The 13,976-nt window shown below is 64.2% G+C and overlaps 1 protein-coding gene across 2 annotated transcripts in view; it reads right to left on the bottom strand.

The window, feature by feature from the left end:
• The window catches only part of KCNQ1 (potassium voltage-gated channel subfamily Q member 1), a gene marked incomplete at its 5' end in the record, with an annotated part of 316,188 nt that overhangs the window by 27,342 nt on the left and 274,870 nt on the right, over positions 1-13,976 (bottom strand). The window contains one exon of one of the 2 annotated variants that reach the window (XM_080817778.1): positions 10,070-10,255. The exons of the other annotated variant lie outside the window; for it this stretch is intronic. Within the exon in view, the coding sequence (XP_080673904.1) occupies positions 10,136-10,255 (120 nt within the window). The 3' untranslated portion in view covers positions 10,070-10,135. Of the gene's footprint in view, positions 1-10,069; positions 10,256-13,976 lie in introns of those variants that run through there. 2 annotated transcript variants of the gene reach the window in all.

Here is a 13,976-nt window from a genome sequence, read left to right as displayed (position 1 = left end):
AAACCAGCGGCAAACACAGATGCACCCTACCCCCCCTCCCCCCCGCGCCACCACGGCGACACTGTATGATAGCGGACGGGATCTGGTGTCTCAGAGGCGTTTCTAGAAGGCAAGGCCGGCTCGACCCTGGAGGCTGAGCAACGCGCTAGCTCACATAGTCTGCTTTGGCCCCGCCCCTGGCTTAGGGGTGTCTCCAACCTGACTCCTACGCCCCCGTGGGCAGGTGGTTCTGGGGGGTGTCTCCCGTCCCCGAGCCCCCTGCCCGCCCCAATCACGCCGGCCATACCTGCCCTCATTCTTACTCCGGCGGGTCACCTGTCTCCATCCCCTCAGTCCCCCGCTCAGGGCCACGCGTACGGCAGGCACCTGGGGGGCCCCTGTGGAACCGACCTGGTGTTCACGGTAGCTCCACACGGCTATGGGCAACCTTCCCCACCAACCACGGATCTTGCACAAATGGGGTGTGCCCCGGGATGGGAGAGATGGAGGGATGGTTGGGGGGTGGGGGGATGGGAGAGGATGGGAGGCAGCCAGGGGTGATGGCTGAGACCCCAGCCCCCGCCCCAGCAGGCTGACATGGATCGGAGCCAAGGGTCCTCAGGACCTCGAGGTGCAGGGGATTAGGTGCTCCGGAGCTGAAGCAACCCATGGACAGAAGGTGGCGTTCGGATGACCTCTCAGGGGACAGAGAACCTGGGGCTCTGGCACAGGAAGGCAGCGGATTCGTCCCTGCGAGCCCTCACCAGATGCCTTCACCGTGTCCCCAAGCGCCTGGTAGTCCCGTGAGACCCTCGCCCCCAAGCGCCCCTGGGCGGGTAGTGGCCGGCACTCAGGGGACGTGGCAGGGCCCAGCCCAAGAGAAGCACATTCTCCAAGGAACCAGGAGGACACGGTCTGGGGCCTCTCCGGGAAAGGCCCCACATTCCTACCCTAGGGCTTTTGAACCTGCTCCTTCCTCTGCCTGGTCTTTGCCTGGCTGGCTCCCTCTTGCTGTGTTGGCCTCAGGTCCCACGAGACACCCTCAGGGCCCTGGTAGGCCCCTCTATCAGAACCCCCGCATTCCTGCTGTTCTCAGACGGCTGTCTCGCTCGCCTGTGTCCCTGATTCCTGTCTGTCCTCCCCAACACGTCACAGCCCCCTGGGGCCCCGGGCCCCGCCCTCTTGCCCACCGCTGATGCCTGGAGTGTGCGGGGCGCGCCGGGCGCACGAGTGAACGTGCGGAGCGGTGGCTGAGGGCTGGGAGAGGACACTCCCGAGTCCCGCTGAGCAGAAGCTCCCAGGGGGGAGTTCTGGCTGGTCTTTTCAAAGGGACAGGAGAGGCCTGCCCTCCGTCCAGGCTGGGATGGGGAGCACAATGAGGTGGGGGTCCCGCAGGGCTGGGGCAGGGGCGGTGGGGCTCGGCTGGAGGCTGGGCCCCTCACGCCACCTGCCTTCTGAAGTGCCAAGTGGCCTCCCCCCCCCCCATACAAGCCTGCTGGCCCGGGGGCAGCAGGAGGGACGCCTGTTGGGGAGGGCGTGGAGGGGGCTGTGGTGGCAGCTGAGAGCAGGGCCTGGCAGGCTCAGGGGAAGGCCTGGGGAGGGGGACTCCGGGCAGCTGGCGCTGAGGACCTACGGCCTGACAGGTGGGGCGGGGTGCGGGCTCGGCAGCTGAGCTGGAACAACTGGCGTCAGGGTGGGCCCCCGGGGTCACGTCACGGAGCCTGAGCTGCGTGCACAAGTGCGGGGGGCGGTGGCCACGGGGGACCCGGTGCGGGAGAAGGGACCATGGGGGTCCCTCTGGGCCCCCCTCCACCGTGGCGATGTGCCGTGCCGGCCCCCAGCATCGGGCTCAGACGTGTCACCGGCTTGTCCATCTGAGAAAGGCCTCGGTCTGCCTTTCTGGGCACTCCTGGGCAGCCCTGGGGTCTGCACACGGTGGGGACAGGCGAAAGAGCGTTCAGCACATGTGTGTCCCCCTCTAGGGGACAGGAGAGGCTGGGCTCCCTCAGTGTGGGACGCAGGCTGGAGAGGGGACTAAACTCGTGGGTTTTTTGGTTTTTTTTTTTTTTTTTGGACAGTCCTGCAACTTCCCTGACAAGACACTCACTTAGATGTGACTGTGTTTGTGCCAGAAAAAGAGAAGCTGGTTGTGTGGGTAACAGGCATTCGGGAACGGTGAAGAGTTAAACAAAGTAGGTTCTCCTGTGGGCCTTCTCAGGGCATTCGACACGCAGATAAGCATGTTCTGTGCAAAGGTGAGGGAGTGGGGAACGGAAAGTGTCTCCAGAAGGTTCCTGAGACTCTTTTGACCACAAACCCACGGTCCGAACGCTGAGCAGCACGTCCCAAGCACTCGGGTTTCCTTCAGAGCGATGCTCTGTTCTGCTCTGGACCCTGTGTGGGAAGGACCGGCCCCGTGTGTGGCTCTGCTCCCTGTTTCCCCACCCACGGAGGCTCCCACAGGCTCTGTGGAGCTGGCACGGCCCCCACTTAAAGCCCTGGGCTCTGCCCTGTGGCCGCGGAGCCCTGGCTGAGCCTCAGGAAGGCACCAGAACCTGACATTGGGGAACCTGCTCTTCCCCTGGGCGGGGGGAGGGATGGCAGGCGCGGCTCGGGACCCGAAGGGGGCCCTGGAGGTCCCGGGTGGCTGCCACGTTGGGGTCAGCTTGGCCACTGGAGTCTGTCAAGGCCGGGGGAGGGGCTCGGACACGGCCCTGGTCCTGGGGCATGACGGGGGTTCAAGGTAGCGCTCAGAAACTGGCTGGAGCTGCGGAAAGAGCCGTCGCGGGTTCTGTCCAATGTAGTTAAAAACATCTGACTGTGACCACAAAAATGCTGGCATCCGGGTCTGCTGCAAAAACATTTTCATGTGAAATGCAAACGCACTGCTGCCTGAGGAGCGCGTTAACCCTTGGAAGGGAGCGCGCGGGCAAAGCCACAGCCCGGCCCTCGCAGCCCCGAGGCCCGGGCCCGGCCCCCACCCCTGGCGCAGGTGCAGGGCGTGCAGAACGCCCCTGGGCTCCGCTGCCCCGAGAGCGCCCGGCTCGGCCTCGGTTCTCCGTGTGCTCACGGCGTGGGGACAGCTCCGTTTGGGGCGTGACTTCCAGGGGCAGAGGGGCGGCCCCTCCTGGGGCCAGGCCGTGGCTCACAGGCACACGGGCACCCACTCAACAGGGTGTCGGGGGCGGCACATGGCACGAGGCACATGGAGTATAGCTTGCGGGGTCCGGGGTCATCCTGGAGTTGGGGGCGAGACGTAGTGACGAAGGGCAGAGGGCACCTGGGGTCCTGGGGGGCCTCTGAGAGGGGGCGCGCCTGAGGGATGAGTGGGGTGATCAGGGGAGGTGAAGGCCCCCCAGTGGGCACGCACAGCTGGTCCTGGGAGCCACGGTCCCGTGGCCGCCCTCGGGCAAGCGCCCCCCTCCTCCGACACGCTGCTGTCTCAGCACGGTCCCGCCATGCGGGTCCCCTGTCCCCCTCCAGGGCCGCAGGGCGAGCTCAGCTTTCCAGCGTGGGTGGAGGGAGGCCTGTCCCACACCCGAGCCGGTGCTCCGGGAGCCATTCTGGGAGGGGTGATTGCAGGGCCGAAGGGCGAGCCACACCCCCATTCTGACGGCCTTCGAAGGCTCCCCAGACAGGCAGGACAGCCCCGGGTCTCCTCATCATCCCCAGCACTGAGCCTTACTCTCCTTTTTAATTTTCACCAGTCCGCCCTCCATGGCCCGCCTTCCCAGGCCTGAATCTGGGGGCTCCTGGCCCAGCGGCCGTCTACGTGGCTGTGGCACTTTCTCCTGCCGTGTGTGAGCCCGCTGTATGCCGTGGCCCGGACTGCGTGTGCTCTCGCTGTGTACGCCACGCGGGGGTGTCCCAGAAAGGGGAGATTTAGTCTCACTCCCTGAAACGGGCCGTGCTGGGAGGGGATGCACCGAAGGGCCTCGGGCCGGCCACCATGTCCAGGCCGGGCCTCCAGCTGTCCACATTCATCTTGTGCGGGCGACCCTCACCCAGGGCTGTGTGTACACTCTGGCCCCCAGTGCCAGGGGCCGCCTGCCAGGGAATGTGTCCAGCTGGTCCAGCCCCCCGGGCCTGCCATCCCCCGCCCCCAACAGGTGCGGGTGACTCAGCGCAGGCAGCTGTCGGGACGGCCCGGAGACCCCTGAGCAGCCCGCCTGGGCTGAGGGCGGGGCCTCCGAGTTCCCGGGGATTCTGGCCTGAGAACGTGGGGGTAGCTCAGCCCGGGGCCTCGGCCCTCCTTCTCTGCCCCCACTCTTGCGGGGGCCTCCAGCACCTCCCGCTCCTTTTTGGCGGGCAGAGGGGGTGGGTGGGGGGTCCTCCGGGGAGGGGCTCGGGTTGCCCTTTCGTTCGCACAGGCCTGGGCCCGGGGGTGTGGACGGTGCCGGTGCCGTGGGACGATGCTGGCAGGCCAGGCTGTCCTGGGAGCCCTGTCTTCCTTGGGGTTGGTCACCAGAACAGGATACTCTGTCCCCACTCCCGAAGGCTCTGGAGGGGGCACCAGGGACCTGGGTGTACAGAGAAGGAGGAGCTCTAAGGCCTCCTCTGACTCTGGGCCAGCAGGAGGGCCCCAGCCTGTCTCCTCGGAACCTAGAGAAGCCCATAGGGCCCCTCACGGAGCCCAGGGCCCCGCGGGGGCCCCTGCACAGCTGTGCGTGAGCCGGAGCTACAGACTCGACACACACTTTCTCACCAGCCCCTCGGCGGCCCTGGACGCAGGGGGTCAGGCAGGCCAGGAAGCAGGTGCGGAGCACCTTCCCAAGAGCAGGGAAGAGTCCCGAAGGGATATGGCCCAACACTCAGGCCTTGGCGGGATGACAGACTTGTTTGCTCTGAGGTGGATGGAACAGGGAGGGAAGCCGGCCTTGAGGGCTCGGGGCCCACACATTCCTTCTCTGAGGAGTCCTTGCTTGAGGTCTCGCCACCGAGTTTGCTTGTCTGCTCACTCTCTAGCTCCCTCCCCTCTGGCCGTCTTCCGTTCCGTCCACCTACGCATCCATCCACCCACCCACCGACCACCCTCCACCATCCTGTTCCATCTGTCTGTCCGTCCATCCGTCCACCCGCCCTCCCGTCCACTCACTCACCGACCATCCATCCTTCCCCTGTTTCATTCCATTTGTCCGTCCACCCGTCCATCCACCCACTCACCTGCGTGCATCTCTCCACATCCCATTCCATCCATCTGTCCATCCACCCGTCCATCCACCCACTCACCATCTATCCTTCCACCATCCCATTCCATCCGTCCACTCACCTGTCCGTCCACCATCCAACCGCCCACTCACGTCCATCCCTCCACCATCGCATTCCTTCCATCTGTCCGTCCATCATCTTTCCTCCCTCCCTTGTCTTCCTTGGGTCCCTTTCTTTCCCTTCTCCCCGTCCACGCAGCTTTCTTTCTACCTCCCCACCCACCCAGTGCCCACCCGCATTTACTCACCCCACCCCACCCCTGCCCCTGCCGCGGGCCCGAGCGCCCGCTTTCACTCTTTCTATCAGCAGTTAGCAGCTGCCTCCTGTGTATCTTGTAGCCATGACAAGAAGATCAAAAGGCCTTGATGACGCAGCCACTGGCCTCTGGAGTGACAGTCCGCCACCAACTAAAAATAGACCAGGATCAAGATGCTCTATTCCTTCTCCGTCTCGTGAGCCCCCGCCTCTCCGCAGGGGACACGCTCCACGTGGCCGAACGGCCCTAGATCAGAGGAGATCACGGGGACAGGCCCTGGTGGTGGTGTCAGGGCTTGGTGACCAGGTGTGGGGTGGATGGAGAGGGTGACTCTCAGGGTCTTGGGTGACGTTGTGCGTGGGGCCATTTGCCGAGGAGGCGAGAACCCAAGGCGGGCAGCCTGGGGAGAGGAAGCACCGGGGCTCGGCCCCAGTGGCCGTGGAGCGCGGGGGCCCACACATGTGGGCTGGGCCCGTGCTGGGGTCCTGGGATCGTGTGGGTTTGAAGTGGCACTTATGGGGTGGTCGGAGCCCTCACTGAACTTCCCTGGGCACTTGCGAGCTGGGATAGATGCCGTCTGCCTCCCGCCTGCCCCTCTGACCTGCACCAAGAGGGAGACGGCTGTGGGGCTGGGCTTGGCCTTTGTTCGTGGTGGGACAGCAAGGCCACCACAGACTCGGCCCAGCCCTTTCTCCATGCCACGCTCCGGTCCAGGCACAGGGCTCTGGGAGGGACAGGTCCACACCAGCCCTGACGTGGCGGGACTTCTGTTCCTGGTGGGGAGCCGGACACCCCAGAGAGGCCTCTGGGGGCAGAGACCCAAAGGCAGTGCAGGGACCTGGGTGTCAGCTGGGAGAGCTGGGAGAGCAGCAGCAGCGGCCGGTGGCCCCAGGTACGGCCGCGTGGCTGGCCGGCCATGGCCCAGTTCCAGAGTGCCCTTTGCATGGGCCCAGGGGCCTAGGACGAGTCCCCTGGAGGCTGGTGGGCCACATGGGACCTCCCGGCAGGTAAGGCCAGGAGGGCCGTGTGAGGCTGTGGGGCCCACAGGCCGTGGAAAGGCGCCTGGATTGCATTCCAGGAAGAAGGGGCTTTAAGCAGGGAGCGCGCGGTCTGGTTTATGTTTGAAACGTCCCTCCGGCCACTGCGTGGAGACAGGAATGTAGTGGGGAGAGGGAAGGCCGGCGCCCCTTGGGATGGGCCGGCCCTCATCTTTGGGAAGGAAGGCTGCGTGCGTACATGCTGTTCCCGTCCGCCGGAAATGCCCTTCCGCCCGGCAGAGGCTGCAGGGGAAGGAGGCTGGTTTCCAGTCCCTCTCCCCGTCACTCGGGACCCGCGCCCCCTGGGTGTCCTCCTTCCCTCTCTCTATACCTGTCTTCTCAGCTTCAGATGACCTTAGTGAAACCCCCGCGCAGGGCTAGGGTGACCCTGACTGACCTCAGGGCCCGCTTCTTCCAGGCAGCCCTCCCTGGGTGCTCACAGCTGAGGTGATTTCCTCCTCCCGGGCATCTCTGCCTTTTGGACATTACAGTGACACTGGACACACAGCGGCCCCTCACCTCTGCGGACGGCCAGCCCAACAGACAAGGAGCTCACTGTGGGGGCACTAGGCTTTGGGTCCTGCCGTGTTCCCCCAGCAGAGCCAAGAGCCGCGTGCCCGAGGGCCACTCCACAGGGTATAAACAGCGGTGAGTCCGTCACTGTGGCCAAGGACACGGCCCCCAATGCCCTGGCCTCTGCGGTCAGGGACTCAGGACCCCCGTGAGTGTGTGTGGGGTCTCCCTCCCCACGGACAGTCCAGACCCCGTGTGCAAACGGGGCCTGTTTCTGCTGATAGGACGGTTGTGTATGTCCCGGTGTGGCAGGCGGCCGGACGGGCAGCAAGGAGCTGGGGCCTGGTCCTGCCGTCAGGGTGGGGCTGGGAACAGAGCCCTCCTCCCTGTCCCAGGTCACCAGGAGGGGTGAAGAGAAGGAGGGAGAGAGGGGGCAGGGAGGATGGAGGGAGGACAGGCTGGAGGAGGGAGGGAGGAGGGAGGAGGAAAGGGATGAGGAGGGAGGGGGGAGGAGGAAGCCCGAGCACAGGATTCTGTGTGATTGTGCCCGCCTGGGCAGACGCTCACACTCCAGGGTCCTGCTCTAACCCTAGGGCGGGGCGTCCTGCACCGAGGCAGGGGTGAGGCCCAGAGGGCTTTGGAGACCCTCCAGAGTAGGGGTGTTGGAGGAACTGCAGGATGCACAGCTAAAAATTGGGGTTTTTGGATAAACCATGAACTTTTTTTTAGCATAAATCTTGTGTGAAATATTTGGGAATACACTTATGCAAAAACCCTCATTCGTCCGAGGGGTCCTACATTATTTTCCTCTTTTGCTAGAAGCGGTGACCTTCTCGGAGGCCCCGTGGCTCGGGAGGGGCTTCCGGACGTGGGGCCCCCAGCGGTCCCTGGGCTACGAGGCCTGCTTTCGGGGTGCGGCCCCGTCTCCCTGCTGCGGGCACTGGCCTGGCCTTTTGGTGTCCCCTTCAGAGCAGCGCTGGGGACGGGGTCCCCGTGGGCCAGCCCACACTCCTCCCTTCCCTCTGCCCTTCTCGGGTCCCGCGGCGCCCACGGGGTCAGAAAGCCTCAGCCCCCGAGCCCCCACGGCCGACCAGTGGAGGTGGGCCTTCCGTTCTCCCGCGGGCAGGCCGGTCCCAGGGAGGAATTCTCACTGCAGTCCCCGGGCCACCTTCCCTCCGACCTCCAGTCCTGGAAATCCTGCACTGCCCGGCTCAGACAGCAGCCCCGCCGCACGGGCCTGCCACCCAACGTGACCCGTGGGCTGTTGAAAGCCCTTTGCCGCCTTCCGTGCCTCTGAGCCCTAGATCCAGGCACACCTGAAGCCACTTCTCTCTGGGACTCGGCTGGTGTGGGCGTCCACACGTCGCCTTCCTCATGCTGGCGGTTTTGGGGTGAGTTTCTATTTCTTGAAACGGAAAGTTGGGTTTCAGGACCAGATTTCTGGGTGAGGGCTCAGTGCAGGGGTGAGATTGCCCAATTCGGCTTCCCCAAGGAGGGGCTGACACAGCGGGGCCCTGCGGGGCAGGCTGAGGGGCGGCGGGGAAGGCACAGCTGGGGAAGGAGCGTGGTGGGCCCGTGGGGCTGGATGCGGGCTTCACCTGGGACCGGCCCATGCTGCTGCTGGGTGCTGAGCTGGGAGGGCTCCAAGGGGACATCTGCACCTGCAGCCGCCCGTGGGACAGTGCACAGGCCTGCACGGCCCCTCCTGTGCCAGGATCACCACTGGGCGGAGACTTGGCACGGTTCGTCCCCATTCTGCAGGTAAGGAAACTGAGGCTAGAACCCTCAACCTGCCTGAGGTGGCACTACAGGTCAGGGGCGGGGCTGGGGCTGGAACCCCCGCGGCCGGAGCCTGACCGGGCCCAAGAGTTGGGGCTGGGAACTTGGGAGGGGGCTGTTGGGGACTGAGAGGTGGGAGGGGCCGTGCACTGGCCAAGTGACCCTGGCGGACAGAGTGGGCGCCTCTGCCATCATGGTGAGAATGAGCCCGCCCTGCCCACCGGCCCACGGGGACGAGAGACCCTGATTCACGGCATGTCCTCGTGGCCCTGGCGAGTGCCAGCACCCCTGCCGGCGCCTGTGTCAGATTCGATGGTGGTGACGTGGCGTCACCGACGGCGGCCTCGGCGAGAGCTCCCTCAATCCCCAGGCGCCACGGACCCTCTCTGCTCCCCGTTACGTTACAGACAGGACGGAAGTCTCGGCAACGCGACCTCTCCCGCTGCCGCCGAGCTGCCCCTTCTGGTCCTCCCAGCAGCCCTGCCGCCCAAGGAGCAGAAGGTAAAGCAGACTCAGGAGACCCGTGTCCTGCCCTGTGCGGTCCCACGGACGCCGTAGCGGGTGGCAGCTCGTGCCCGACGGGCGGGGCGCCACGGGAAGGGCTTCACCACGGGCTCTGCATTTAATCCTCCCTGCCCTGGAGGGGTCTGGGCAGGTATCCCCAGAACCAGAGCCCGACAGAGGGCGAAAGGCCAGCTGCCCAGACCCTAGACGTCAGATCACCCTGGCCAGGATCCCTGGGGATGATGGGCGATGTGCCTCGGGCCGACTCCACCCGAGGGAGAGGGTCTCAGGCTCAGGGGCTCCCACCGGCTGGGCTGTGCGGGAAGGGGGCACGGTGTGACGGCAGGGGGGTCCCCTGGCCAGGCTGTGGCACAACCGAAGTGTGTGGTATGGGACAGAGACGTCCTGGGGATCGTGCCCGTCCTGGTGCACTGGGGGCTGGGATCGTGCCGAGGCCAGGCCCGCCGAGTGCCACGCCAGAAGCTGCCTGCAGCACCAAGGGGGTAGTGGGGGCACAGGACGGGGTGTGAGGTTCCCACCCTGTCCCTCTGCCACACTGGCGTGTCTTCCCCGTGGGCTCCCAGCCGCCAGCCCCGTGCTTCCAGACAAGCCCTTGGAACCAGAGCCCCCCACACAGTGACACATGGCGTCCGTCAGGGCAGTGGCTGGTACCCCACCCATCACAGCTGACACAACTTAATGCCAGCAAGCCCATCCACGCTCAGATCCCGAGCAAACATCTGAAAAGGCTCGGAACATGAAAGAGAGGCCAGGCTGACCAGAGACAGAGGATCAGGAAGCGAGGTGATCTCAAGATGTGAAAATGTATCTGGAATCCCCGGCAAGATTCCAGGAACTGTTACACCCACCAGGCAAGGGCAGGAGCAGACCACAAATGTGAGAGAGCAAGAAGACAGGACACTGAAGACAGGGCTGCCGATGGAATGTCACCGACGAGGGTAAAGTCGAGGACATAATCCTACAAATAGAAAAGAGAGAAAGAGACATCGAAGATTCATTTAAAATGTCTTCCATTTGGTTAAAAGGAATTCAAAAGCAATAACGGGGATGATGTCATGAAGGACGTGGTCAGAAATAATAAAGAGAACCTTCTGGAATTCAAGGACTCAAGTCCCCAGAGGGTCTGCCAGATACTACACACCCCCGGTGAACAAAGTCGGCCACAACGGAACCTCGCTGGGAAAGGCAGCCCCCTAAGGCTAGAAGGTAGATGCAGAAGAATTCCAGGGCACAGAGAAAGGGACGCCTTGGGGCTACGGCAGGCATGAGCGGTGCCCACACAGAGTCTGGAGGCCAGCAGACCTCGGGATGGGTCTGCAGGAAAACTTGCAATTCTATACCTGGTTCAACTATCAACAGGCACAATGATTGGGGGAAGCTATTTCCGGATGTACTGAGGACTCAGAACGCTTGCCTTCCATGCCACACATCTCTTACTGGGAAGCCACGAGATCTAGGGACAGTAAGTCCAACCTGGGATCATCATAAAGGCAAGTTCTAGGATGATGCTAGACAGGAGGCTTCAGGAGAAAAATCCCAGTTGGAGTAGGAGAGAAGGAGGGCTGCACAGGGAACACGGCGGGGTGGGGGTGGGGGTTGAGAGACAGGACACCAGCCTGGATCGGGGCACCCAGAGGAGGCAAGGGCAGAAGGATGGCAGGAAGTGGGCGAGAACTATGGGCCCCTCCAGAGCTGATCCCCTGAGGAAGAATCCGTCTAAGCAGGAGAATAATCAAAATTGAAATGAAGAACCGAGGTGTGGGCAGCAGGGTGAGCCCCGACGCCATCGTAACGCGGAATCAAGGTAAACCCTCGGCGGGAAGTAGGGCCTGACCGGTGCTCGTGGTCCTGACCACAACACCGACGTGACTCACCTGGGAGGCGGCGAGGGAGGTGGGCCGGGTCTCAGCATCGCTCACTACCACGTGAAGTTGAAAGAACACCACAGAACCCACAACGACTCCAACTTCCCACCCTTTATGATGTTCCCCTGCCCCCCAACCTGAAAGTGATGTTTAGGAACGAATGTCTCCCTTGGTGAAGAAACATTTCTCCAAATGCAGCATTTTTTGATTTCATTTTTTTTTCTTTGTTAAGAAAAATGAATAAATCAAAAGGAGCACTGCCAGATTTATAATAATTTCTGATTGTTTGTCATCCATCCACCATCCATCCGCCTGACCACGCGCCCATCTGTCCACCCATCCACGCACCCATCCACCCCCCATCCACCTCCCACCCATCCACGCACACACACATGCATATACCCACCCCCCCTCAACCACACACCCATTTATCGACTCATGCACCCCCCACCGTTTTTTCCGTGTGACATGTACCACAATGTCTCAGACGCTGCCCCCCTCACATTAAAGACAGGTATTTCTGGGATAACAAGGGTTATCCTCAGGGACAGAAGGGAGGCTCTGGAGGTCTTTCACTTTTGTTTTTGGACTTTTCTGGACTGTTTGAATTTTCTAGACATTCAAGCAGACCTAAAACATCCACCCGAACATTTTCATCGAATAGAATTAGTGACAGTCGTTCAGGAAGAAATTAGGGTCTTCTTCGTTTTCTCCTCGCTGGCGCCGCGCTGAAACCCATTAACAGCAACCCGGAGGCGCCCCTCCCTCGGAGGTCTCCCCCCGTCCTCCGGCCGCCCTGTCTCCATGCCCTGTTCCGCTCCTGCACGGTCAGTATCCGGGTCCGCTGTTTCCGATCAGGCACAGCCCCATCAGGCCAGGAGCGCCGTCCTGTCCCCGCAGCGGCGGCGGCACATTCCCTGCCTGGGACGGGTTAGGAGCTTGGGCGGGGGGGGGGGGGGGGGTGGCGGGGGGGGGCGGACGCCGGGTCAGCCTGGAGGCGTTCACCTCAAGCCGCAGCCCACCAGGCTCTCGAGGCCCCAAGCAGATGGCGTCCAACCTCTGTCTGGCGCTTGGCAGTGGGCGGGGAAGACAAACCCACAACAGTGCCCACAGTGGTGCCCACAAGAGGGGGCGGGAGCCGCGAGCTTCCACCTTGCCACGTGCCGGGCGCCTGGCCAGGTGCCGCACAGACAGGGCTGCAGGTAATCCTGGCCCGGGGCCCGGAGTTAGTGTCCTTGTCTCCTCCTTACAGATGCAGAAACCAAGGCTCAGAGGGGCCGCGTGGGGTGCCCGGGGTCGCGCAGCTCGGACGCGGGGAGGCAAGGGTCCGCATCTGGCTTTCTCTGCTGGGAATGCCACCCACGTCCCCGACGGGCGAGATCGCGGGGCTTCGGGGAGCTGGGGAGGCCAGGGACAGAGGCTTCTGGACGGTGACGGGGGAGGCGCGCGGGCTCCGGAGACGGGGGAGGTGGGCGGCCGGGCTGCTCTCTGCGCTCCGGAAGGCAGGGCCACCGTGCTCCAGGCCTACGGAAGGCAGGGGACTGCAGAGACAGAGGCGGGCGAGGCGGTGGGGTGGGCTGTCCCCAGGAGACCCAAGACGCGAGGTGCGGAGCGGTCACCCCACATCCTGGTCTGCCCCCCGCCCCAGCGGGCGGCCCCTGTGGGCGGCAGGGAAAGGGGGCAGAGAGAGGTCACTGAGGCCCGCAAGTGGGGGGAGTCGGGGAAGAGGATGGGAGAGAGTGGGGTGGGGCGCCAGGCGGGGGGAGGGGGCGGGAAGACCGGCGGGGTGGGGGGTGGCCAGGGAGTCCCAGAGCTCCCGGCGGGCCAGGGGCCCACACTGGGCCGCGCTGGGCCTGTCTCGAGGCCACGCGTCCCGCACAGGCCGCCGTGCCCGGTGGTGAGCAGGAGGGCCCCGCCAGGCGGTGGCCGGCCCAAGGAGAGCCGAGGGCCCGCGGGGCGTGTTCCAGGGAGAGATTTCTTAGTGAAACAAAAGCATATTTTTTCAGGCGGGACGGCCTGTGCAGTTACCTCATGACGTCGCCTTGGCCCGGGGCCCAGAGCAGGCGGCGGGGAGGCCTCGCGGGCGGGCGGCTCGAACCCTCTCCCGCGCGGTCCCCGCGGCCGTCCTTATCTGGTCCCCGACATCAAAGCGGGGGCCTTTCATGAGCGAATGCAAACAGCACAGCGGCGGCCCCCGGGCCAATTAGCTCCGGGGCGGGCGGGAGGCCTTTCAGAGGGAGGCCGGGCTCCTCCGGGCCGCGGCAGCTCGTCAAACTCGATGAAATATTTGCCCAAAGCTCATTATAATAATGAACCTGCATTTCTTTCCCCAAGAGAATAATTAGCAGACTTCCAAATGGCTCAAAGCGGCAATTTAAAAGCCGCCCCCCCCCCCCGCCCGTTCACTGTCACATGTAGTTCATTTTGTGACGAGGAAATGTTGGCGCTTCTGGGAAGAGCCGCGACTCTCCCGCGCCCGGCCCGAGCAGCCACTTGGCTGGGTCCCTCTGCCTCTGGGCCGCTCCCCTGTCTCTAAAGGGGGGGCCGGTGCAGAGGCCGGACAGGCTGAAGGCCTAGGAGAGGCTCTGGGGCCGGGGCTGGGCCCTGCTTTAGGGAGGGCGTCAGTCTCCCCCCGCACGAGGAGCCCCAACTCGGGGAGTGACCTCGAGGGGGCCCTGAGCCTCACTGTGCTCCTGGCAGTGGCCCGAGGCTGCCCAGCCCACGGAGGGAATGGGCTGGGGTGTGCGGCCGGTAGGCAGGCAGGGAGTGGGTCCGGAGAGGGAGCCCCAGGGAGACACCCTGCCCACCCTACAC

This window comes from Martes martes (assembly GCF_963455335.1).
Source record: "Martes martes genome assembly, chromosome: 10".
In the NCBI taxonomy this organism is placed as follows: Eukaryota; Metazoa; Chordata; class Mammalia; order Carnivora; family Mustelidae; genus Martes; species Martes martes.
This window is presented reverse-complemented; position numbering and strand designations above follow the sequence as displayed.